Source organism: Schistocerca cancellata, chromosome 2 (assembly GCF_023864275.1).
Source record: "Schistocerca cancellata isolate TAMUIC-IGC-003103 chromosome 2, iqSchCanc2.1, whole genome shotgun sequence".
In the NCBI taxonomy this organism is placed as follows: domain Eukaryota; kingdom Metazoa; phylum Arthropoda; class Insecta; order Orthoptera; family Acrididae; genus Schistocerca; species Schistocerca cancellata.
The window spans coordinates 769,594,862-769,622,381 of record NC_064627.1 but is presented as its reverse complement, the minus strand read 5'-3'; the positions used below and the strand labels follow the sequence as shown (position 1 = coordinate 769,622,381).

The window sequence follows — 27,520 nt, the reverse complement described above, 5'->3', positions numbered from 1 at the left end:
TTTTACAAAGATTTTAGGGAGAGGATTTTAATTTGCTCACTGTGTGACAAGCTCGCCCATATTTTATGTAAGTGGCCAGCCAATAACAATTTCCTGTGACATTTTTGTTGCTATGTTTCCCCTTTCCTTAGGTTTTACTTTCTTATGTAGCATTTTCCTTCTTTTCCTGCTTTCTTTGAGTGTGCGCTTTAGTTTTCTTAGGTCTGTCCACATTCGTTCCTTTTAATGTGTGTCAGGGCGCTGATGACCTCGATGTTGAGCGCCCATAAGCCCCAACACACCACCACCACTTGGCCGGAAACGGCGCGGCGCCTTCGCTTGCGACGTTGTTTCCTTGTGCGACCCTCCGTGTTCGACGACGGAAGGGAGTCGCGTCGCTCTGGCAGGAAGGCTGCCGTAGGGACGATGAGCGAGTCGATCTCCATAGTGTTGCCGAGGGCAGGATCAGCGTCCGGTTACGTCGGCATCGTCGGAGCGGTGTCGATGGCCGGCCGAGGTGGCGGGCCGTCCGAGGCGCTCTCCGTCGGCGTCTGGTCGGGCTCGTTGGTGGCGCCCGGGCGGCGTTGCAAAGCGGTAGGAGAAACTAGAGTAGCGGTCTTGGTCACCGGTAGCACCGTATGTTGCGACGTGGGTGGTCCTTCGGCAGCTGGAAGTTGCGGAATACGACGGTGTAGGCATTCGGATCTAAGGTTGCCTTCTTTGCCGCACCCGGAACAGGTCCGAAGCTGGCCGTCGTATATAATTGTTGCACGGCATCCGCTGATCGGTAAGTAAGACGGGACGTGGCATCGGAGATCAATGGGGACCTGTCGGACCCCGTTTAGGACAGGATAGGTCCGAAACTGTGTCCACTTCTTCGCTGTGTGGCCATGGACTGTGCCGTATGGTCGGAGTGCCGCGACGTGTTCCTCAGCAGGAAGTTCGAATGGCAATTCGAAAATGCGTATCGTGCGCATACCTAAGCCTGCGTGGTCGACGGTTACCGCCCCCACATTGCCATGAGCATGACAGAAGCGGAGCCCCTGTTTGGTCTCACGTAGGATGCGTTCGCACGCCGCGTCGTTAATGATTTTAACATAGACCGTGCTGCTCACGATCGACAAATGTATGCCGATAATATCTGTCGCCGGTATCTTCACTTCCTCTCGCAGAAAACGCCCCATCTCGAGTGCTTTGGGTCGGGCATAATCGTTGCAGAAAGTAAATCATAGTGTAGATTTACGGTAATGGTTCGCCATGGATCGTATACGGTAAGCCAGCATTTAGCAACGGCCTCTAGAATGTAAACAAAGCCGAGCTCGCGCTCCGCACGCGGTGAACAAGGACGCGTCTGCTCTGTTGCCCTGCCAAAGGCGGACTGTCCACTCAGCTATCGGGACGGACTCTGTGAACATATAGCATCTTGAAGTTGTAATGCGAGACCATGCTGTTGGCCGCATTGCAACTCAGTTGTCGTTTTTTCATCCCATTATATAATGAAAATTAATCAGCCTATTATGTGTGGTAACAGAATTAAACGTCTAGCTGTAGTATAATATACTATTTTCGCATTAATTATTGTGTTCATAATCACCGCACCCTTTACTATCACAAGTCAGTAACGAACATCGTACCACACTTCTAATTCTTTGCTGTGCTTTCCTTTGTAGGAGGACTAGACAAAATTAAATGAACATCCTAGTCACTACGTTTCATTTCCGTAACTCGTTTTCTCATATATCTGTATGCACTGACGCTTGTTGTGTTCTCTTAAACTAGAGCATCACTGAAAATGTTCTGTATGTATGTGAAGTGATAATCTACAATCACATCTTGCTACATAGATTTCCAGCAAGAATAAATTTTGCAGTGTCCACTTAGTTTTTGCGTCCGTGACAGCCGTCGCTAATCTGGTAGAGCTATAATAACCTACTTCATTTAGTGTATTAACAGCATACGGAATTCATGTCAGTACATCATAATGTGATAAACTCAGTAACGAAAAAAGTAAGCTTCCTGATAGCGACAAGTAAGCATTAGAAATAATTATTGTAAGCATTAGAAAGAATTGTTGTGTTTAATAGTATCGTAACTTCCAAGATAGTAAATGCTGGAACAGAACGAGATGGCACACTGGACTCGCATTCGGGAGGATGACGGTTCAAATCGCTACCGGCCATCCAGGATTAATCTTTCCGTGATTTCCCGAAATCGCACCAGGCAAATGACGGGATGGTTTTCTTTCGCATCTTTGACACAATCCGAACTTGTGCTCCTTCTCTAACGACCTCGATGTCGACGGGACGTTACACCCAATCTTCCTTCCTTCAGTAAATGCTGAACTTTCAGTTTAATATGGGTATGGAGCAGGGTTTCCCCAAACTTTTCGTCTGACGAAACACTCTGAGAATTATTTCTAAGGTTAATAAAATTAACAAATTTTTTTTAAAATGAGAAACTTGTTTCTTCAGTAATTACTTCAGTTATACATCAAAACTAATAACAAAGAAGGCGTAATAGAAGTCTTAAAAATAACGAAAAAATGTCGAAAAAAAGGAACGCCGTGTTATTAATAGTTTTTCATGGAGCACTTATTTACTTCCTGCGCAACGTCAGAGTTCCGCGAAACGCAGCTTGAAAAACCGTGGTATAGAAATCAATGCGAAAAGAATTTCGTAGACGTACAGCAGCCCTTGCAAAATCTGCTCTACATCTGGTAAATGAAAAGAAGTTGCTTCATTGATGCAAGGTGTAACGTTCAATGGATGTTCGTAATCTCGTCCAGTCCGTACAACAGGAGAACAGTAGGGGAAGCATTCAATCCAGGCCACAAATTTCCGTTGCCGAGCATGCACGATTTTCTGTAACATACTCTCCGATCAGTTCATGATATTCAAAGGGACCGAAAACCAAGTGGAAATGAAAGGTCCATGAAGTCGTTTTGGGCGATCGTATTCATTCAGCCGTTTAGGAAACATTCCTGACAAGGGTACTGTATCTTCCATTACGACGATCGCGCTCAGAAAACCGTAGATGTCCGAAATCGATGAGCTAGGGAATGAACTGAGGTATTGCCTCACTGTGCGATAGCTCGACGTACCATGAATTAAAAAAAAAAAATGTTTATCACACATCTTATTTTCTATGATAAGACGAAAAAAATTACTTCTAGGTCTCTGTCTAGCCAACAGCATACGCACCGGCAACCTGTTTTAAAAGGGGAGGAGGAGGAGGAGGAGATGATGATGATGATGATGATGATGATGGTGATGATGAACGAAGGAACATTAACAATTGTTAATTCACGGAAAGGTCTCCTGATCTGGTTTGTAACGTGATAGTAAATACTTTTCAATTTTGTGTTTTGGAAGCCATTCTTAAAACATTTGCCACCATGAGAACAATACGCATTGAGATTTTTATACCAAAAGATCTGTGTTTATGCTATCGCATTTTGGTGTATCCTTTTTGAACAAGAAACACCGAGAAAATAAGTAACACACATCAAACCACAATTAATTCTGAATTTCTGCTAATTGTAAGAGTATTGAACGTGGGAGAGCGTTACCGACTGTAAACACTGATAAGTAAACGGTAACAGTTCTAAACATTTCTCCGTTCGTACGCGTGTGCTTGTAGCATTTCTAGCATACCGGGACTGTACCAACATTACCTCGGATGCTGAGCTCAGGATCAAACCGTAGCGGGCGCGAATTTCTACCCGTAACGGAATGCTACCTCGGTGTGCCGTCGACCATGTTCACTTCCCGGCTCGTTAGCTTCAATTCTGTCGACCTTGACCCAGCGGCAGAATTACGGTGCGCTTTTACACCTTCATTTTCAAGATAGCGTTCCTGTTCAGGAGGAGCTTCCTGTTCAGAACTGAGATTGCTATCGCTTCCGCAGTTCGCGCGACCTTGCGTTTCTTCTATAGAATTAACAAATTAACAGCATAGAGCGTTACTAAGACTTCAAACATTGCTGAAACCTGTTGTTTCAACTCATGACATTAAAAAATGCTTAAAACAGTGCCTATCCAAAATCTTACATTGACGCAGTCATGGATGAAGCAGCTACATTAGGCCTGGTAAACCAGAATGGTGCTGAAATTGATCTTGAACGTAAGACTGGGCCAGTAAACCATAAACTGAGAAAAGTGTTCGCCCTACAGATATTATTATGCCTTAGCATTTGTTTTTTGTTTTCAGTGCAAAGAAATGATCTAGGGCACTGGGACAGTGAGTTGCGACAATGTTCTAAGAAAGGAGGCTTACTGGCAAGAAAGAAGTCATGTGGTTTCATCTCATTAATATATTATCGCTGCTGAATTAAAAACATTAAAGTTAAAAGTGATGAGTTTAATTTTCAGATGTGACATAATCGTTAAGAACTGCTATATGTCTTCAACGTAATCCTCCGTGTCATTTGCAGGAGTACGATTGCTTAGTTGGCGGGCATTTACGGGAATTTACATGCGCCGAACAGCCTGATACTCATTTCGTATTACGTCGCCATGTTAAATAGCCTGCGGGTTACCGTCAACGTTTTGCTGCAAGAGTTGAGCGCTTTATACTTTGCAGTGTGGAACAGAAAGGTATTTTTGTATCTTGCTCATGGTACGTTATTGTACGTTCTTTTTACATCTCTAGTTCCTTAGCATATTTATTTACTCATCATGTATTTATTGTACATCCAGATATTATATCTGACGAAACATATTTAAAGATAACTCTATCATATGCTTAGTACAAGAACTGTAAATAATAAGTTCGCTAACAGCGTGCAAAAGAGACGCTTGAAATTCTGTGGCCCATGTCTACAAAATGGATGACAATAGACTCTCCAGGACACTACTGAACAGTATTAATTTGAAAGTCAAAATTAGTTTGTTGGAAGAAAATAGTGAAGATTTACAGTACATAAACATCCTAGAGGAAATCACAAGAAATTATCTTGTTTGTAGAACACGAGTAAAGCAGCACAGATTTGTAGAGAAGCTTAAAAAGAAGTCTGGAGTCGTGGTCAGAAGAACGGAAGACGAAAGAGAATTCATGTAGAGGTTTTGAAAGGATTAAAAGACAAAAATCAAGGCAAGTTTGACTTTTAAACGCGCGTTTTAGTTGGGCAAAACGTAGAAATAATATTAGAAGCTGAGGGTTGATGATTTTGAGGTCGTTTAGTAACCGAGATATCCAAAATAGTGAAAATAAACACACTACTTTGGGATGACTTGTGTGCTCAAATACGTGGAGAAAACAAGTTTAGAATCATACTAAGGTATTACCCAAGCCACAAAAGAACGAAGTATGAGACTGATAAGTCAATGTCAAATATTTCACCTGAAATTTACGTCGACCTTCTCCAGGAAGCTTTCAAGAAAAGTCAGAAAATTGATGTCTCCAAACCCAATGTTGAGAGATTTTCACTTAATCACGTAGCTGTTTCTGAAAAAAGCACTAAAGAAATTATAAATGTAAAAATAATGAGGATGGTGAATTTTATTCTGATCACTACCTCTCTAAAATTGAAATATAAACATGGCAACTGGTCAGAATTATCTGAAGTTAGTAATCATGCTGCACAGAAAACATTTGGGTCAATCAAAAATAAAAATAAAATATGGTCGAATGAAGCATCTGAAGAAGCTTTAACAGAGAGGACGAAAATATAGTAAAAGTGGAAATGCTCCAGAAAATCGAACAGTGTGAGCATTTTAAATAGCAAATAAAGGAAACATCGAAGATAACGAAGAGAGATTTTGAAAAGAGGGAACTTTCAGAAATTGAGGAAAATTTTTGATTTTATCGGACATGTGAGGGCTGGTTGAAGACCCCAAGTATGTGTTTTATAAAAGAAAATGGCAAACTCGGCTTAAGGAACGCTGAAAATGGCGAAATACTTATAAAATATTTTGATTAAGTCCGTAATTGTCCAAAGCCAATCCATAAGCTGGAATTCTGAAACACACATGAAAACCAGGAATAATATTTACCTCCGACTATCAAAGAAATTGAAGTAATTAAAACCTAACAAAACGATAAAGCTGATGGAGAAGACTCACTTACAGCGAAACCTTTGAAATGAGCTCTCCCAAAAATAAAAGAAATGAGCTGAAATTAACCTCTGAGGAAATCTGGAAAACAGAAAAAAATTCCGGGAGAGTGGAAGATAGCCTTAATACATCCACTACATAAGACATACAATAAACTAGAGGTTAACAACTACAGATAGATTGCCTTGCTTTCCAATATTTTACTACACTAGTTAGAAACAACACTTCGGCAATCATATGTGTGAATATCAAAGCGTGAGCAGGAAGGGCAGATCATGTTCTGAACATATATTTAATGTGAACTCAGTCATTTGCCACAGATTGCTGAATTCAAAAGATAGTGTAGTGATGTTTGTTGATTTCAAAAAGGCTTTTCGCTCCGTTGACAGGTAAACTATAGATAAAATAATTTGAGAATTTGGTGTAATTCTAAATTAGCTATCTAAGTTGTGAAACACTTACAGGCGTAGTATCTAAATTGAAATTTATGGGAGAAATATGTATCCCTTCGAAATAAATACGGATGTGCGACAAGGTGATGGCCTATCACGAATTCTTTTTAATTGTGATCTGGAAAGAATAGTGGGAATTTGGTATGAAAAATTGAGTGAATATAACATTTCACCAATAGGGTTGGGAAGAGGAATCAAAAATATTGGCGTAAAGTGTCTCGCATTTGCAGAGAACTTTGGTATAATTTCTGCAAATATGTCATTTGCTGTAATACAAATTAATATTTTAGAAGAAATAGCCAGTAGGGCCGGCTTAAGAACTTATGCAGAAAAAACAATTTTTTAACAAACATTAAAATGCACCGAAATTTCTGAAAACAGGTAAAGGCCAAATTGACATGTTTATAATTTAAATATCGTGGGGAGATAACCCAAGAAAATGGTATGGAAGAAATTGCTGTAGAGGAAAGGATAAATAAAATGGGAAGGGTATTGGTATACCCAAAGCCTTTTGCAACAGAGGATGCCTGTCTAAAAATGTAGCAATAAGACATAACAATACTGTAATTTAGATAAATTAGAAATACCACAAAGTCGAAGCGTTAGGAAAATATTAGGCCCGCTACAAATCATGGAATGTTGTGAAATTACAAATCATGGAATGTTGTGAAATTACGTAGTAACGATGAAATTAATCAAAACATGGAAAAGATTTCAGAAGTACGTTTGAATGATATTTCTGGCATTTGACTGTACAAACTTCATTATTTTATGTTACTATCATTATTCCGGCCTTAGGCAATTGTCAAGTACAACAATGTTGGGTATAATTTAGATTTTAAGTGATGTCATCGTCAAGATCTATCGGACTGCCTGTAGGTAACTATAAAATCACCGAAAGCTATAGCAGACAGGTAGGAAACATGTTTTGCAGCCATAAAACAATTGAGCCACAGAATGAACATCAATACAGTAGTTACATGTGCAGTGAACACGCCTATTTAATATCCATGAACATATTACAAGGCAAAAAGAAAAATACCATGTTCAGTCACTAAGGACGTCTGCTGATATAAGTTCCATTACAAATAGTGTGATGCAAATTTACAGTAGTTATCCACATAACTTAAAACTTACTTCATCATTCTCACTTTTTAGTAAAATCCTGAGGTAATTCTTACTTGAGCTCTGTTCCTGTTCAGTAGCAGAATCTTTACAACATGTGAAATACTAAACATGAAACAAGAAAATGTGAAATGTCTTACCGCAAGCTATAGATAAAGCCAATACAACTCATTCCTCGCAAAGTTACATAACATCGAATATTATAGAGTATCTCTCTCTTAAACTAATAAGAAAGTGCCAGAACTTACAAGAAAAGGCGAAGGTGAGTAAAAAATATTTGGATATGATGATCCGCGAACTAGCGGTACTTAAGCTATAATCTTACAATTCTGCGTTTTTACTCATTACGCTAGACCAACCATTAATAATATGCGTCTGTCACTTGCATCTTATCATTTACTGAAAGTTTCAGTCGGAGATATGTTACTGATTAACGTTTAATTGTAACAAATTGTACCAAGGACAATGCGTTTTTGAGGGATCGTTAATGTGCCGTTGCCTTGGAACGAAATATTTCCATAATTTGCAAGTTACAGTAATCCGTTAAGAGCCAATACGACGTTTCCCGGCGTTCTATTACAACAACTCGCACAGTTAGCGACGGGTTTTAGATCCGCAATTTGCTGGTGCGTAGACACAATATATATACATATGGGCTTCAACTAAAAGCTAATATGGCCTCTCGTACCCTATAATGAAGAAAGGTGAAGTCATGTAGCTTGTGTTGTGTCCCTCCATCTCATTGATCAACGTTCGAAAGGTCGTTCAGAATGTCGGACAAGCTAGATATTGCTCTGCACCTTCGGAAAGACTCCTCAACGTGCATTTTCCACACTATGTCGTCAAGAACTCCGCACACTGAAACTTTGACCTTTGAACACACAGTTGGTGTGCCGACAACTTAATTGATGAAAAAAAACAGACCTTGGAAAAATAACGCCGCTTATTTTCCCGTATCAAATCCAACAGAACATATAGAAACGACTGACGTGTTCTTAAGCAAACATTCACAGGTAGCTGGAGTCGTAGAGTTTTTGTTATTTGTGTAACATGGGACTACTGCACAGTAGTACAGATTGGGCCGGAACAACGATTTAATTAGATTTTGTTTGGTTTTAGATAGAAGCATTGCTCTTTTATTTTCAGTTGAGTGCAGGCAAGAGAACGGTGGTGAGGTGCCTGGGAGGAACTGTTTCATAAAAATATTCGCTAATCTTCGGTGCGATGTGAGGATCACCTGTGACATCTTAGTGTTTTTATGTCTTTTATAGACATACTGGTCACCTTAGATTGTTAAGATCATTTATTTTCAAAATTATCTATTACATTTCGGCCTTAACAACTTTCAAGTAGAACAGCGAAACTGCAAGAACAGTAAGTGTATACAGAGTTGTATCGTTTCACTTACATGATGATGCTCATGGTTGTATCACACATTACTCACAGTATCTGATTTTTTTTTACATGTCAAAATATATGACTGAAAGAATTCTTGCATATCAAGCGAGATGTAGATAATGCAAATTACAAAAGTGGCGAAAAAATACATGTTCACCGTAAACATTTTCAGCATGTTTTGTGTAAATAACATCAAATTACACTGAGGTGACAAACGTCATGTGATACCTCCTAATATCGTGTCGGACCTCCTTCGACCCGCATAGAGCAGCAGCTCGACGTGGCATGGACTCAACAAGTCACTGGAAGTTCCTGCAGAAATACAGAGCCATGCTGCGTTTGTAGCCGTTCATACTTGCGAGTAGACGAGAGAGGAGGATTTTGTGCGTGAACTGACCTCTCAATTATGCCCCTTAAATGATTGATGGGATTCATGTCGGGCGATCTGGATCACCAAACCATTCACTCGAATAGTCCAGTATGTTCTTCGAACCAGCTGCTAACAACTGTGACCCGGTGACATGGCGCACTGTCGTCCGTAAAAAATCCATCGTTGTTTGGGAACGTAAGGTCCATGAATGGCTGCAAATGGTCTCCAAGTAGCCGAACATAACCATTTCCAGTTAATGATCAGTCGAGTAGGATCAGAAGACCCAGTCCATTTCATGTAAACACAGCCCACACCATTATGAAGTCACTGACAGCTTGCACAGTGTTTTGTTGCCAACTTGGGTCCATGGCTTCGAGGGGCCTGCGCCACAGTCGAACCCTACCATCAGGCCTTACCAGCTGAAATCGGAACTCATCTGACCAGGCCACAGTTTTCCAGTTTCCCAGGACAGGCGCTGCAAGCGATGTCGTGCTGTTAGCAAAGGCACTTGAGTCAGTCGTCTGCTGCCACAGCCCATTAACACCGAATTTCGTCGCACTGTCCTAACGGGTACTTCCCACGTACGTCTCACGTTGGTTTCTGCGGTTATTTAACGCACTGTTGCTTGTCTATTAGCACTGACAACTTACGCAAACGCCGCAGCTCTCTGTTAAGTGAAGGCTGTCTAGCTCCAACGACCATTTAGCAATCAAAGTCTGGTAATTCCCGATATACGGCCATAATCACAGCGGAAACCTTGCCACATGAATCACCTGAGTACGAATGACAGCTCCGCCGATGCACTGCTCTTTTATACCTTGTGTACACGATACTACCACCATCTGTATGTGTGAATATCGCTGTCCCATGACTTTCGTCTCCTTAGCGTACTGTACATGGTGGCTTTTTGATATCACCTGAAGCTTCGGATGGAGGGACTTATTCATAGAGTAGGTATATTTGTGCAGTGAGCATTCAGTTAGCAAGCAAAGAATTTTCTTCGCCAACATCCATTGCCTCTAAAATCAGATGACTATGTGGCACGGCGGAATGCTTGCCCGGAAGCGCTCTGCAGATCATGAATGTCATCACATCGCTAATACAGACAGACCTCGTTCAAAAGTACGAGGGGGTATTCAGTCAATAATGCAATACATTCTTTTTCTGAAGGCAGGTTGGTTTTATCCAGGATGGCAATAAACCATATTAGTCTCCACTCTTTTGGCTACAAAATCCGATTTTTCAACATAATCTCTGTTTAGTGCGACAGCCTTATGCCACCTTAGAGGGAGGGCCTGTAAGCCTGCATGGTACCACTCTAGTCGTCCACGTTGCAACCAACGTCTTGCTGCTTGGACCACCTCCCCATCATCCGTTTATTGCTTCCCGCAGAGTGGGCCATATAGATGGAAGTCGGAAGGTGTGAGATCCAGGTTGTAGGGTGTACGAGTAAGAACAGGGTGATGAGGTTTTGAAGCTCGTCTCGGGTGCGCAGGCTTGTGTGAGAACTTGCGTTGTTATGGAGAAACATAAGTTGTTTGGATTCTTGTGGCGATGAACACGCTGAAATCGTTTCTTAAATTTCCTAAGGCTAGCACAGTATACTTCAGAGTTGATAATTGCACCATGAGAAAGGACATTAACCAGAATAAACCCTTCAGAGTCCCAGAAATCCCGTCCGCAGCTCGTAGTCTAGTGGCTAGCGTTGCTACCTATCTCTGGATTACGAGGTCCTGGGTTAGATTCCCGGCCGGGTTGGGGATTTTCTCTGCCTCGGGACTGGGTGTTTGTGTTGTCATCATCATTCATGAAAGTGGCTAAATTGGACTTTATACGGATTGAGAATGTGTACGGGCGCTGATGACCGCGCAGTTGAGCGCCCCACATAATAATAATAATAATAATAATAATAATAATAATCCTCCCAGAAGACCGTCGGCTGAGAGTATGGCTTTGAACTTTCCCTTCGGAAGAGAGGTGGTGTGCCGTTTTGTTTCCGGTTCGAAGTGATGAACCAATGTTTCGTCGCCTGTGACGATGTTCGATTAAAATTGTCACGATCAGCCTTGTAACCCCCAAGCGATTCCGCACAATTAGTCATTTGCTGGTCTGTTATGCTGCGAGGGACCCTGTGGGGCCACACTCAACTCGTTTACGTGGGGCTCCCAAAACTGGATTTCGTAAACCGACTTTCCAATACCGCTTTTGGGTGGTCATGTAAACACTTCAAAATCGATTCTGGAAATCCACTTCTGGTTACCGGTTTTCCTATTCCACAATTGATTTTCGCTCCGATGTAAATGCAACCGGCTTTGAAACTTGCTTCGTCTGTCAGGTCTGCTTTTATAAATTTCCGGCTAAAATGGACGGAATGCCTTCTTTTTACAGTGGACGATAAGTAGGTAGAAATATTAGACTGAAGCTGTTTAAACCTCGTCTAATTGAAGATAAATAGCGATTGTGCTGACTAAATCACAAACTGTAACAGCTGTTTCTCAGACGCCATATTTAGCTAGGCCAACAAATCGGCTTCAGGTCTTCATATGTAAACGCGCCAGCGAAAAATGGTCTCCGGAACTCGGTTTTCGTCTTCCGGAAGATGTTTCGCACATAAACGTAGTGACTTTTGAGTACCCCACTACCAACAGAGACATATAGAGCCACCTATCGGAACTTCAAGAAATTATAGGAGCTGAAGCGGGAATATTCCACGCCTCAAATAAATTCCGCACGTTTTTAACCGAAATTGACCGAGAGAGAAAAAAAAAAGTGTTGCATCACTTACTGAATTCCCCTCGTACTGTGGATAATCTACATATGTTTCATAGGCATCTTAATAATTTACATTCGATATTTTTCATGAACTGGTCTTAAAACTTTGAAGAGGTAAATGCAAAAGAGTTTCACTTCTTTGCAACAAGTGTCCCAGCTCAGATGTTGCTGATTTCGTTTGTTCTAGGTACAAAAGAAATAGTCACAGCTATTTTTTGTGCGGCAATTGATCCTGTCGCCACATCTGTTTTATTACATCATGCTGACACAGCATTGCAAAATGGGTTAGCAATACGCAGAAATGTCATGAATACAGCGAATTTGGACCTTGCGACTTCACCGGTTCTCTTCACGGATGTTGCCCATTATTAATTAAAAATGACCTTCAGGGAAACGATAGCTATCGCAAGTAGTTGTTACTTGAAATGCCGTTCTGTAATACGTATCTTATGCTAATACAGAGTATTCCAACTCCTACAATTACGAAATTTATACTGAAAAACAATGGGTAGCGGGGAGGGTAGAAAAAAGTAACTCTTTGGCATTGTAATCCTCAGTCGATTGTTGGAATACCGTAGGGAGAAGACACAATTTTGGATAACACGGCCTAGTGATAGACATATTCATACACTTTATTAGCACACACACAATGCATCATGAACCAGGAACTATGCAGGAGGAAACCCAGTACGTTAATGTATGACTTAATAACCTACACTGTACAGAACGTATAAAGTATACTGTGGTGACTGGTTATAAGTGTAACGGAATAAACGTGATTTAGAATAATTACTAATGAATTTCACTTCAGCACTTTCCGGCTCCCCCCAGTCGCAGTTTAAGAGTTCTCCCTCCGGCATGGGTGTATGTGTTATCCTTAGCATAAGTTAGTTTAAGTTAGATTAAGTAGTGTGTAAGCCTAGGGACCGATGACCTCAGCAGTTTGGTCCCATAGGAACTTACCACAAATTTCCATTTCAGCACTTCGCTGATAGGTATTATGGTAAACAGAGGCTATTGGATGATTCAGCATCAGCACATGTAACTCATAAGAATACACTGACTGTATTTTCCTTCGCCACGGCGCATACCTCTAAGTCACGGTTCGGTTTTACATCGTACACACATTAATGTGGACGTATTGGATGGTTATACAGTAATTAAAGTGCAGCTACTCACAGACGTCTAGTGTGGCCTGTAATTATCGTAAGGCAGTAAAACTTAGTCGGTATTTTAATGCATTAATGCGGAACCGATTTACATTGGAAAAAATTAGTTCCAGTTTTAGCCCCCACATGCAAATTTGGCACTGTACAGCATCTCGTCGATATCTCCGGTGCTCATATTGAACAGCTCGTTTAAGCGGCAGTTAATATGAGGGAGAGTCAAATGAAAACCTCAAGAGTTCCATAAAAATTCGAAAGTTTGTGTGACAGTTGGAGATGGCAGTAGTGTTCCTTGAGGTTCAGAAAGTGGTCAGATAGCAGTGATGCTACAAATCAGTAAAGCCCTGTGTAGGGAGTATGTTTTACCTATGCTCTTCCTTTGGCTCTAATTTTGTATCAATGGAAAAAGTCTGAAAATATTGATAGATTGATTTTGGGAATCATAACACAAATTACCACACAGCACCATAAGAGTTCAAGTTTAGAATACAGATTCTAATGTTAGATTAGAGATTAGATTAGATTAGTACTTGTTCCATAGATCATGAATACCACACTTCGTAATGATGTGGAACGTGTCAGGTTAATAAAAGGTGTCTATACAAGATATTACATTAGACAAAATATTACATGACGCTCATATATATATATAATGTGGAGGTTGGGAAATTACCCACTTACTATATCCAAAAATTCATCTAATGAGTAGGAGTTGCCAATTAGAAATTCTTTTAATTTCCTTTTAAATGCTTTCAGACTTTTGATGCTATTAGGTAAGTGACCAAAGACTTTTGTGGCAGCATAATTTACCCCCTTCTGAGCCATAGTTAGATTTAACCTTGAGTAGGGAAGATCATACTTTCTCCTAGTGTTGTAGCCATGTACACTGCTATTACTTTTGAATTCGTTCTGATTGTTAATAACAAATTTCATAAGTGTGTATATATATATATATATATATATATATATATATATATTGAGGCTACAGTGAGGATTTCTAGCTGTTTAAATAAGTGTCTGCAAGATAATCTTGGATGAGCTCCAGCAATTATTCTGATTACACGCTTTTGTGCAATGAACACTCTTTTACTCAGTTGTGAGTTACCCCAGAATATGATGCCATACGAAAGCAGAGAATGAAAATAGGCGTGGTAAGCTAATTTACTCAGATGTAAATCGCCAAAATTTGCAATGACCTTAATAGCATAAGTAGCTGAACTCAAACGTTTCAGCAGATCCTCAGCGTGTTTTTTCCAGTTCAACCTCTCATCAATGCATACACTTAGAAATTTTGAATATTCTACCTTAGCTACCGATTTATGATCGAAGTCTGTATTTATTAATGGGGTCATTCCATTTACTGTGTGGAACTGTATATACTGTGTTTTGTCAAAGTTTAATGAGAGCCAATTTGCAGAGAGCCACATAATGATTTTCTGAAAAACATCGTTTACAATTTCACCAGTTAATTCTTGTCTGTCGGGTGTGATAGCTATACTTGTATCATCGGCAAAAAGTACCAGCTTTGCATCTTCGTGAATAAAGAATGGCAAGTCATTAACATATATTAAGAACAGCAGAGGACCCAAGACAGAACCTTGCGGCATCCCATTCTTGATTGTTCCCCAGTTTGAGAAATCACCAGTTTTTTGCATATTATGTGAACTGCTTATTTCAACTTTCTGCACTCTTCCAGTTAGGTAGATTTAAACCATTTGAGCACTGTCCCATTCATACCACAGTACTTGAGCTTATTTAGAAGTATTCCATGATTTACACAATTAAAAGCCTTTGATAGATCACAAAAAATCCCAACGGGTGACTTCCGGTTACTCAGGGAATTTAATATTTCATTAGTGAAAGTGTATATAGCATTTTCCGTTGAAAAACCCTTCTGGAAACCAAATTGACATTTTGTTAAAACTTTATTTTTCCAAAGGTGTGAAGCTACTCTACGATACATTACTTTTTCAAGAATTTTGGATAAGGCAGTCAGAAGAGAGATTTGACGGTAGTTGTTGACATCAGACGTATCCCCTTTTGTATGCAGTGGTATAACAATGGCATACTTCAGTCTATCTGGGAAAATACCCTGCTTCAGAGAGCTATTACATATGTGGCTAAGAATCCCACTTATTTCTTGGGAACAAGCTTTTATTATCCTGCTGGAAATACCATCAATCCCGTGTGAGCTTTTATTCTTGAGAGAGTTTATTATTGACAGTTGGAAGTTATGATAAAGAAATAAATCATAGTCCTCTGATGAAAATAACATTTTATGTTCAATTATAGGTCATATAAAACAAATTAAAATTTAGTACAGACGTGTGAAATGACTTACATACATCAGTAGTAATCCAGAGTGAACTTCACTCTGTATCTCCTCTGTTTATTGCTAATGCCCACTAATTTATTCTTTTTTTATTCCATGTTTAAACGTTTGCGAAATGGACCAATATTACTGATGAAACTTCCTGGTAGGTTAATGTGGTTTTGTCTGTGAGGGAGTTTCATTTCAGCGCACACTCGCTACCGAGTGAAAATTTATTCTGGAGTATTGGTGATGTATTTATATAATTTCACATGTCTGTATCAGATTTTGTTTAGCATGACCCATAAATGAAAATAAAATGATTTAATTTTCATAAGAAAATTTGGATTCATCATTTCTTTATTGTAATTTCCTCTTCCCAAAAAATATAAAATTTAATTAAAAGCTTAAAAATATGCCGTTAGAAAGGAAATTTAAATCGGAGACTCGTCCAGCACCAGTCTTAGGTGCTACACATTCAGCTACTGGCATCTCTGAAAATTCTCCGAATTGCTTTGCAGTTGACAGTGGTCGGAAATCATCACATTTCTAGATGCACATTTTCCAGTTTTCATTTTTTAAAATTGTGCCGCACTGTTTTAGGAAATTGATGTCTGGGCACAGGCTTTGAACTCGTAAGAACACGAGTATACTTAAAGAAAATCGAACACTGCCAGCCCATAAAGTCGGCGTGTCAGATAAAAGCTCATATTTACGATCGCAGTCGTAAAATCTATACAACCTGCTGTCTGACAGGTGTGAAAACACATACAGAGTGGGTAACAAACAAAATTAAAACTTTATGTACATTCCAGACATTTTCACAAGTCTTAAAAAGAACGACCCAGTGAGTATGACATCTTACCAGCAGCGCCAAGTTCTAGGTGACGTAATGTGACCCCAGAAAGCTCATGATTTAACGCCGAGTGGCCATTTCAGCACTGCAAAAGTTGGCTATTAATTAATAGTAGGATAACTTGGCCATCAATATACACTGCGACGGTGTAATTCTGAGACACTTTTGGCGAAGCATAAGTAGCTTTTTCACACGACTCTATATCAGAGACTTCCTTTTCGAACGATCTCTGCGATTGCTTGACATGAACTCTCACAAAGAACTTCAAGAAAAGTGGAGCCAGCGAGGCGCTTTTTAACTTCGGGGGATTGCTGTACTGCGATGGGATTGCTGTACTACGACACATCGGAGAACTACCAGTAATATATCTCCAGCACTTAAAAAGATACTGAAACAATCACTCACAAGACAGATTTTAACGCACCAAATATCACGCATACGAGATGTCACAAAAAAAAAAAAAGAAGTGGAAAGAGTAACATGGGGCATTACACAGACTTAGCAATCCTCCATCAAAACATGCAATCAATATAAAACAAAATATAACTATTAGAAGTTGAGCTCCAATCTTTGAACTGCACCGTAGTTTGTTACTGAGCACTGGTGTAGAGAGACAGAACTCCAACATGTAGTGTTATCATCATATGAAAGGCAAACTCTTATGCAGAACTGCTTCAAGGGGTGGAGAATCATGCATTTATATCAGAAAAGGAACACAGTTCAAATAATGACATGACCTCCGTACAGCAAGTACGGTAAATGAATAAATAACACTTGAATTGAATTAATAGGGCTTGATATCACCAAGAAATTAATCATTTTATGTGTGTATAGATGTCCAAGTGGTGGTAGTGTGGACACCTTTTTCAATAAATTAACAGAAGTTCTAGATAAAGTCGTCAAGTGCAAAGGTCAACATAATACTGTGTGGGGACATTAACATCAACAGAAATCAAAATAAAAGATTTTTCAAAGGAACTAGCAAAACAAAGCTGGGATGAAGTGTATAAGAAAACCAATGTGAATATGAAATTCTCTAAATTCTCCACATTATTTAAATTGAACTTTGAAAAGGCATTTCCAAAAGTATGCATGTCTGTATCAACACCTCACAAAAACAGTTGGATAACAGCAGGTATTAAGAACTACCCCCAAACACTTAAGTACCTCAGTTCCTTGAAAAAGAGTCGCAGTGATCCAGAATTCTTAAATTTCTATCATAGTTGCAAAAAGATCTATAGGGAGGTGCTGATTGTTGAAAAAGAGTCATTTAGTGAGAAAATAGTATATGATGCGTAGAATAAAAGCAAAGCAGTGTGGGATGTTATCAAAAAAAGGAAACGGGGAGAGACAAAGAAATGCAGAGTAACATGCTGCTAAGGGAGGGGGATAAGGTAATAAATGATCCACAACACTTAGCAAACTATGTAAATGAGCATTTTTAAAGTATTGCAGAGGAGTTACAGCAAAAATTCCTCAAAACAAATATAAGACCTGTAAATAATGTTGTGCTAAATACAATGATGTTACTTCCAACCACGGAGAATGGAGTAAATAAACCTGTCGAAAAACTAAAAATTAAAAAGTCAGTAGGCTTAGATGAAGTACCAGTGTGTGTACTGAAACAATGCATAGAGATTATACAAGGCCCTTAACAAATATAATAAATGAATCCTTCACATTAGGGACATTTCCAGAGCAGTTAAATCAGGCGAGAGTTGTACCTTTGCTTAAGAAAGGTAATGCAGAATACTGAAAATTTCTGGCCTACCGGTATTTCCCTGCTGTCACCATTCTCAAAAATAATAGAAGCAATTATGAAAGACAGATTAATGAATTACCTGAATAAATATAATATTTTAAGCGAATCACAGTTTGGTTTCTGAAGTGGCAAAAATATGGAGTCAACCATAGTAGAATTCACAAAGGTTGTACTTGATGCTCTTAACAAATATGAGTGTGTCACAGTCATATTTTTGGATATCTCTAAGGCCTTTGATGCAGTTGACCACAAGATTCTATTAAATAAATTAGAAGCATTAGGAATAAGAGGGATAGCTAATGACTGGTTTTGATCATACGTAACAGATAGGGCACAAAGAGTAGAGATAACACATACTTCAAATACATTTAAATGTTTAGTAAAACACTTACCAGAACCAAAATACATTAATATAGGGGTTCCGCAAGGTAGCATATTAGGACCAATACTATTCCTGATATACCTCCATGACTTTCCCACTAGTGTCACTCGTGGTGAAAAAATTCTCTTCGCTGATGACAGCAATATCATAGTCACTGAGAAAACGAGAGAACTCCTTGCAGAGAAAGCAAATGAAGCTCTCAGAGAAGTTTACAATTGGTCAAGCCGGCCGGAGTGGCCGAGCGGTTAAAGGCGCTACAGTCTGGAACCGCACGACCGCTACGGTCGCAGGTTCGAATCCTGCCTCGGGCATGGATGTGTGTGATGTCCTTAGGTTAGTTAGGTTTAAGTAGTTCTAAGTTCTAGGGGACTTATGACCACAGCAGTTGAGTCCCATAGTGCTCAGAGCCATTTGAACCATTTTACAATTGGTCAATAAGCAATAAAGTGACATTGAAAATAAAGAAAACTAATGCCATAAATTTCAGTTAGAAGAGCGAAAATGACAGTGTTAGAAGAGTGAAAATGACAGTGTTCAATTATATGTAGATGGCGCCTCTATAGAATGTGTAACAAATGCAAAATTTCTAGAAATGAACATTGATTCTCAGTTGAAGTGGGGTGAACACGCAAAGATACTTGCAAACAGAATGTCATCTGCATGTTATGCCCTTAGAATCCGATCATCAGTGTGTAACATGCAGTGTCTTTTAGTTACATACTTTCATATGTACACTCAATTCTTAGCTATGGCTTTCTTTTTTGGGGAACAAATGCACAAAATGTAAACACAATTTTCAAACTCCAGAAAAGAGCTATAAGAATCATAACCAAAAATGGTAGTCAGGCTCATTGTAAAGATCTGGTCAAAACACTGGGGATTTTAACTACAACATGTGAATTCATTTACCAGTCACTTGAACACATCAAAAATAACATTGGTAATTACTGCACAAACATTTCTGTCCATGACCATGAAACAAGAGCTAGACTCGACTTACCTTTGCCAAGAAAAAATAAACATAAAACAGCATTTTCTACCAAGGAATAAAACTGAACAATAAATTACCAAAAGATATAAAATAAATTGAAAAAATACACTTATTTAAAAAGGCAGCTAAAAAGTACCTGTTATGCAATTAATTTTATACATTGAAGAATTACTTAGGTAAAACAGAGTAGGGGTTTGGTAAAAATAAAATTATACAAATAAATAATAATAGTAATGATTATAAAACATTCAACATTCCACATAACACCTTCACACTATAGTTTTTTACTTTTCTAGAAAAACTTACACCCAAGCTATGCATTGCACAGTACTAACACCACCTCCTATTTCTGAACTCAACATCTCACTCATTATAGAGGGATGCTAAATCAGTTTTACAGGATGGCAAATGGGAAGTTGTGGTACAGAAAATGGCCCAGAGGTCACCCGTGTGTGTGTGTGTGTGTGTGTGTGTGTGTGTGTGTGTGTGTGTGTGTAGTGTTATGAAACAATGTGTGTATAGTGTGTGCAGTGACTGATAGTGAGATATGAGTGAACAGTGTGGCATTACCTTATTTAATAGATACTTGTAAAAAAATTATTATATACCAGAAGTAAATCTAATGATTGTCTCTTAACTAGAGGTCTGTAAATGCTTGTGTATATGAATTACCTTATTTTAAATTGGTCTAAACTTGTAAATACTTTGACTGTCCTATATCCTTGTAAAAAAGAGATCTATGGATGAATAAAGCTGCTGCTGTTGCTACTTACAATAATAGTCTTTGTTTCAGGTGCTAATTATACATCGTCCAGTTATACTAACGTGTCCACCGCGTACATTCGACGTCAGCCTTTCTTTCTTTCTTCTTCTTCTTCTTCTTTTTTTTCAGTCGAATGAAACAACTGAGTGAAACAGATCTCTGCAGCATTTATTAATTTGCTTAAATATGAATTTTTCGTCCTTCTGGCATTCAATATAGATTTTTGGTTTTAAAGATTATAAACTGGTCCCTATTATAAACTTTCATTGAAATAAAGGAGCAATTACTCTTCTCCTTAGATTTATTGAAGCCTTGTGTGTCTCATTACGTTGATTTGCATCCGTCACCGATAAAACTATTTTGGCAAATGCTGAGGTGACCCTGAAGAGAAAACTAGTAACATACATTTTTTTAAATTGTTTAGTGACTTAATCACTTTATTTTTAAGCGTATATTGTCTCTTGCCACAAGTATTTTTTTGCGAGAAGTATTTGTCATCATTCGTTAATTTTATTTGAATTTCATTCATTAATACCGTTTCAGAATATGAGTCATCCTTGCAGAAGCGGTTTCATCTGTTATTTATTCCATCACATGTTTTACTCAATGCCCACGCTACTGAGCGTTTCGGAATTTTGATGCAGGCGCAAAGTACACTTTTGAATACCGACTCATAAACATGGACGGAAAATTGAAGGGCTACTTATTGGCTTACAATGACAATTGAATCTCGGAACGGCAGGAACTCTTACGACAGACAATAACAGGATGGCGTCAACAATAATTATGTAACACGTCAGCAATATTACGTAACAATGGCAAGACGATTGAGTGTTTCCCCACATGACTGAATGCGCCTGACCGCGTCGACTGTTATCATTCGCTTACTCCCACGGACTGGTTTCACCCAAAGGAAAGTACACTTTGTGATCAAAAGTATCCGGACACCCCCAAAAACATAAGTTTTTCATATTAGGTGCATTGTGCTGCACCTACCGCCAGGTACTCCATATCAGCGACCTCAGTAGTCGTTAGACATCGTGAGAGAGCAGAATGGGGCGCTCCGTGGAACTCGCGGATTTCGAACGTAGTCAGGTGATTGGGTGTCACTTGTGTCATACATCTGTACGCGAGATTTCCACACTCCCAGCACAAAAGAGTACAGGCTGACCTCGTCTGTTGACTGACACAGACCGCCGAAAGTTGAAGAGGGTCGTAATGTGTAATAGGCAGACATCTATCCAGACCATCCCCTCCGCGGCACGTCCCCAATGGCATCCTGCATAGTGTTTAAAGTATACTGCACGCAAGCAGTAATGTATTCAAATGGTTCAAATGGCTCTGAGCACTATGGGACTCAACTGCTGAGGTCATTAGTCCCCTAGAACTTAGAACTAGTTAAACCTAACTAACCCAAGGACATCACACACATCCATGCCCGTGGCAGGATTCGAACCTACGACCGTAGCGGTCCCGCGGTTGCAGACGGCAGCGCCAGAACCGCGCGGCCACTTCGGCCGGCCAGTAATGTCGACGGGATCCGGCTGCATACCCGGAAATTATTAGAAGACAGTAATGTATTGCTCGTCTTATTGTGTGCAGACAGAAGTATATTCTCTTCTCTATTCAAAGCTATAATCAATGAATTTCGTATATCAGAAGTGTATTAAGGTATTTACGGAATAATTCATCCAAGTAGCAATGAACTATATTCTATCTACATCTACATGACTACTCTGCAATTCATATTTAAGTGCTTGGCAGAGGGTTCATCGAACCACAAACATTCTCTCTCTCTCTCTCTCTCTCTCTCTCTCTCTCTCTCTCTCTCTCTCTCTACCATTCCACTCCCGAACAGCGCGCGGGAAAAACGAACACCTAAACCTTTCTGTTCGAACTCTGATTTCTCTTATTTTATTTTGATGATCATTCCTACCTATGTAGGTTGGGTTCAACAAAATATTTTCGCATTCGGAAGAGAAATTTGGTGACTGAAATTTCGTAAATAGTCCTCGCTACGAAAAACGTCTTTGCTTTAATGACTTCCATCCCAACTCGCGTATCATATCTGCCACACTCTCTCCCCTATTACGTGATAATACAAAACGAGCTGCCCTTGTTTGCACCCTTTCGATGTCCTCAGTCAATCCCACCTGGTAAGGATCCCACACCGCGCAGCAATATTTTAACAGAGGACGAACGAGTGTAGTGTAAGCTGTCTCTTTAGTGGACTTGTTGCATCTTCTAAGTGTCCTGCCAATGAAACGCATCCTTTGTCTCGCCTTCCCCACAATATTATCTATGTGGTCTTTCCAACTGAAGTTATTCGTAATTTTAACACCCAGGTACTTAGTTGAATTGACAGCCTTCAGAATTGTACTATTTGTCGAGTAATCGAATTCCAACGGATTTCTTTTGGAACTCATGTGGATCACCTCACACTTTTCGTTATATAGCGTCAACTGCCACCTGCCACACCATACAGCAATTGAATCTCTCAATTGCTGTTGCTACTATATCTTTGCATTTGAGCCACATCTCGTCTACATTTGCATAGTCAGTTCGGAAGGAATGGAGATTGTCTCTTAGGAAGGCTTCTAGTGACAATTTATCCGCTTTTTTAAATAAAATTATTTTGCGTTTGTTTCTGGTGGATTTGGAAGAAACGGTATTGAGCGTAGCTACAACGACCTTGTGATCACTAATCCCTGTATCAGTGATGATGCTCTCTATTAGCTCTGGATTGTTTGTGGCTAAGAGTTCAAGTGTGTTTTCGCAACCATTTACAATTCGCGTGGGTTCGTGGACTAACTGCTTGAAATAATTTTCGGAGAAAGCATTTAGGACAATCTCGGAAGATGTTTTCTGCCTACCACCGGTTTTGAACAAGTATTTTTGCCAACATATCGAGGGAAGGTTGAAGTCCCCACAAACTATATCATCAGAATCCGGGGGTCGGTAGAAGAAGCCAATTATTAACTTAGTTCGGTTGTTAAATATAACCTCCACCCATACCAATTTGCACGGAGTATCTACTTCGACTTCACCACAAGAAAAACCACTACTGACAGACACAAACTATTTCAACTAACAAGTTACAAACATGAGTGTATTTCTTATGTGAAGCTATAATTTATGTATTCCATGTATGAAGTGCTCAAACAGCATTAAATCTGTAAGATCTGTGTAAAAATACATAAGCGCAAACCATTCCAGATGAGAATAGCTCGAGGTTGTACCGAGAACTTCTCATCTGAAATCGATAGAAATAGGCCATTACTAACCAATATGCTCTCTTTATTTTACAAATTATTCCTAATCACGCTCATTGTGTTACATTTTCTTTTTTTATTACTTTTATTTGACATTTGCATTGTGTAAATTATATTCTCATCAACTAGGTAGTAACAAACTATATGAAACCATTTTAACAATTGTTACGCATTCAATTCGCTGTAACCTCAGAGAAATCTCTATATATTATGTTCTGTATATTATTTAGAAAAAGGCATTAACAACTTTATACCAAACAGACTGTAACAATGAGAAGTCTTTGCTATTAGATTCAGAAGCATCCAACCCACCTTACATTTCAAGGCGGTGGGTTACTCTGTACTGTTAATGTAATAAATAAAAATAAAAAAAGTCTGCCCGCGTCACGTTCTTTTAGGCACATCCCCTTAGCCCACGGCTGGTCGCCCTCAACTCACTCAGCTGCCTCCCCTCTGCCCTATGCCTCTGGCAACTCATCTTCCCTTCCCACCCTCACGAATGCCTTGCCCCCTGGCCTCCCCCGCCCTCACGAATGCCTTGCCCCCTGGCCTCCCCCGCCTTCACGAATGCCTTGCCCCCTTGGTCGCACCTGCCCCGCCCTCACAAATTCCTTGCCCCCTTTCACCCTGCATACTCCGCTCTCTGCTCCCTGTCAGCCACCTCTTTGCACTGCCCCTTATCCCTGCTCCCCTCTCTTTTGTTCATGGATCTCTCACTGCCTCCCCCCCCCCTCCCCACTGCTCACCTCCGCTCCTCCCCCCCCCCCCCCTCCGCTCTCCCCTAGCCCTTCCTGCTGATCTCCCCATAACTCCACCACCGCTGCTCTCCCCCAGTACCGCTGCCACCCCTCATGTTGCCGTTTGCACTCGACCTCTCCAACAGGTTGCCACTCACGCTGATCCCGCCTTCTGCCACTCTGTTCGGGCCCTTTATCATGAAATCTATATCCTTTCCTTCATTCTGTGGGCAGTCCCTCTCTCAGCTCTGTTTTCCCCACCACTCACTTGGCCACCACCCTTTTGTGCCCCCACCCATTCTTATTCATTTTATTAGCCAAACTCCCTACTCCCACTTCAATTCTTCCCTTGCCCAATGTCTCTTGCATTTTTCTCTCCCCTAGTTGTCCCCTCCCCCCTTCTCCCTCCCCCTTTCTCATTCCCCCCTTCCCTCCTTTAAAAACAGTCTCCGCTGCTGTGCTCTGTATTAGGAAATAGTATCCTGCAGGAAATTGCATGTAGGTACATGGTGTGGTACATGCAGGCTTCTCACATCTACTAGTGGAAGCATCATACTATCTTTAAAATTTGTTTGTCAAAACAAGAGAATATACTAGCCTTGTATGTGTGTGTTTTGGCCATGTACAAATTATTTCTTACTCCACTCAGCCATTTTAGGGATAGGCAGGTATTGTACCACTTGGAAATACTAGGATAAATCCATCTTTATATTAATTGGTGCTGTAAGAGTTTGATTTCTAATGGCTTGATTGCTACTGTACAGAAAAAAAAAGTTAGTTGAAAAAGTGCCACCAGTGGAATAACTGTCTTTGCAATGTGTTAACATTCTTGGGGGAAAAATGTCTATTGTATTACCACTTGAACAATAATGTCACTGTCAGACATTGAGAAAGAAGACAAGAAGAAGGTGAAAATAAATTAAGTTATTTTAGGATCCATGTAATTTTTACTACGCATAAAGAGGGATTTTGGCAGCTGCAGCAGTGTGTCAAGCTTTTTGTGATGGAAGAAATTGCCCATGCTATTTGTGTAAGAGTTTGTCTGTGTTTCTGTGTTCATTTATTTGTTTTGTTTGTGGTGTGTGTCAATCATTTTGTGATGGAGGAAATTGCCCATCCTATTTGTGTAAGAGTTTGTCTGTGTTTCTGTGTTCATTTATTTGTTTTGTTTGTGCTGTATGTCAATCTTTTTGTGATGTAAGAAATTGCCAATCCTATTTGTGTAAGAGTTTGTCTGTGTTTTTGTGTTCATTTATTTTGTGTGTGTGTGTGTGTGTGTGTGTGTGTGTGTGTGTGTGTGTGTGTGTGTGTGTGTGTGTGTGTGTGTGTGTGTGTGTGTGCTGTCATTGTTAACATGTGCTTGTTATCCCTATGCAGGTTCAAAGAAGCATATTGAGTCATTGCTCCGAAGTGCAGTAGGCCCACCTCGTGCGAACACAATTATTCGTTTTGACAGCAGTAAGTTACACACATATAACCAAAAGCTTTTGATGTATGTGCTTTGCATGTGAAATTGTGTGTAGTAAAACCATTAAAAAATTATATTGATGTTTGACTGCTAGTAAGCATTCAATTGTCAAGTATGTGAAATTGTGCGGTATAGATTAGGCTTGAATAACAGTTTCTGTGTGATCTAGACACTGTATATGTGAAGAATTATTCTATGTGCAAATGAAACCGACTAATATGGACTTTGAAACCAATGATATGCTAGCATAGTTATTACCATCATTAGATGCAGTAGCAGCCACCATTCAACATTCAGTGCTAATTAAAAGCTACCTCTATACTGCCCCATGCATTATGGTCATATCAGTTGGTCCCCATGTTATTTCTTGTAAATTTTTCTAATGTTATCTGCCTAGCTTTCTTTATATCATCTTTTTGGCCCTTCCCTGTTTCTTGGAACTGTACAAAGAACCAACTTGGCCCATCCAATGAGAGTTCACTGACTTAAAGTTCCATGAAGTGGTTATAGATATCATGTGGAAATAATAATGATACTCGTAGATAATTATCACACTGTCAGTTCATCAACATTATTAGTGCATTTCTCAGCTGTATTGGGCTTTCATAATTATATGTATTATTCTTGGGTATTAGATAAGAACAACACTTTTTAGCAAATGCCTGTCAAGTGTAACAAAATGAAGATTTGTTGTCAGGGGCCTTTCAACTCTTTTGTGAAGATCTGTTTGGCCCCAAACCATTGCAGTACTTCTTCCTTTCCTTTTCTGTGTTGCAGTCTTACTCTACACATTTTATCAGACATGGTCTTGAGGATTATTTTGCACAACTCACTTCAGTTAACTCATGTTTGGTGCCCACATCTGGGTTTGACCTCTGTACTCCCCAATTTCTTTATGGACGTGTGGGCCTTGTGGGGAAAGTTGCTCAATGCTCTGCATGGTAGCAAGTCCACATGGAGACAAGGTGGCTATTTTTCTGTCTGGGTGATGCCTGTAGGGAGAGCACTTGTTCCAAGTAGGTGGCGTCATGGTGGATACTTGATACAATGAAAAGACCAAAGTTACAAGCTGGTGGCTGTGAGACTATGGTAGTCTCGTCAGGCAGATCTGAATTCATAAGTGCTATTGGCACCTGCACTACCTACTACCCTACTGCACCAATGTTCTTTGCGGAGAATATTAAAAATATAATAGGAGAAATCCCTTTCTTCAGTAAATTACAAGGTGATTCAGTCTTACTTAAAATAGTGAATCCTACCCAATCCCAAGTTTTACTGTCTCATAAAAACTTTGCGGAGATTGTGGTCGGCTGCTTCATGAAAATGCACTATTTGAGTAACTGTCCATCTGTGTTAATTGCGGAGGAGATCTCCCTCTGCAATCCCCAATTGTACTACCCTAATTAAGGTGTATAGAATCCAGGTACTGGTTATCTTATATTTTGAAGCTCAGAAAATTTACACTCATCTACATCCCAAACCAGTGATATCAACTTTTGGCATACTGTGGCCAAGTCATCACCAGTACCCTTGAGACTAATTTTCCCTATTCCCTCAACACTGACGTCTAGTGCCAGTAAATTAGCCCATGAGAGGTATAGTCGCTCCCCTCATGCGACATTTTTAGGAGGACTGCAGTTCCTTGCACCTTCCCAGAGAATCAT

General features: G+C 39.8%; 1 protein-coding gene across 4 annotated transcripts in view; it reads left to right on the top strand.

Moving 5' to 3' along the window:
• The window catches only part of LOC126162595 (prominin-like protein), a 510,115-nt gene that overhangs the window by 195,908 nt on the left and 286,687 nt on the right, over positions 1–27,520 (top strand). For 3 of the 4 annotated variants that reach the window (XM_049919200.1, XM_049919199.1, XM_049919198.1), the window contains exon 3: positions 25,766–25,846. The exons of the other annotated variant lie outside the window; for it this stretch is intronic. In XM_049919200.1, coding sequence (XP_049775157.1) covers positions 25,766–25,846 — 81 coding nt within the window. The remainder of the gene's footprint in view (positions 1–25,765; positions 25,847–27,520) is intronic. 4 annotated transcript variants of the gene reach the window in all.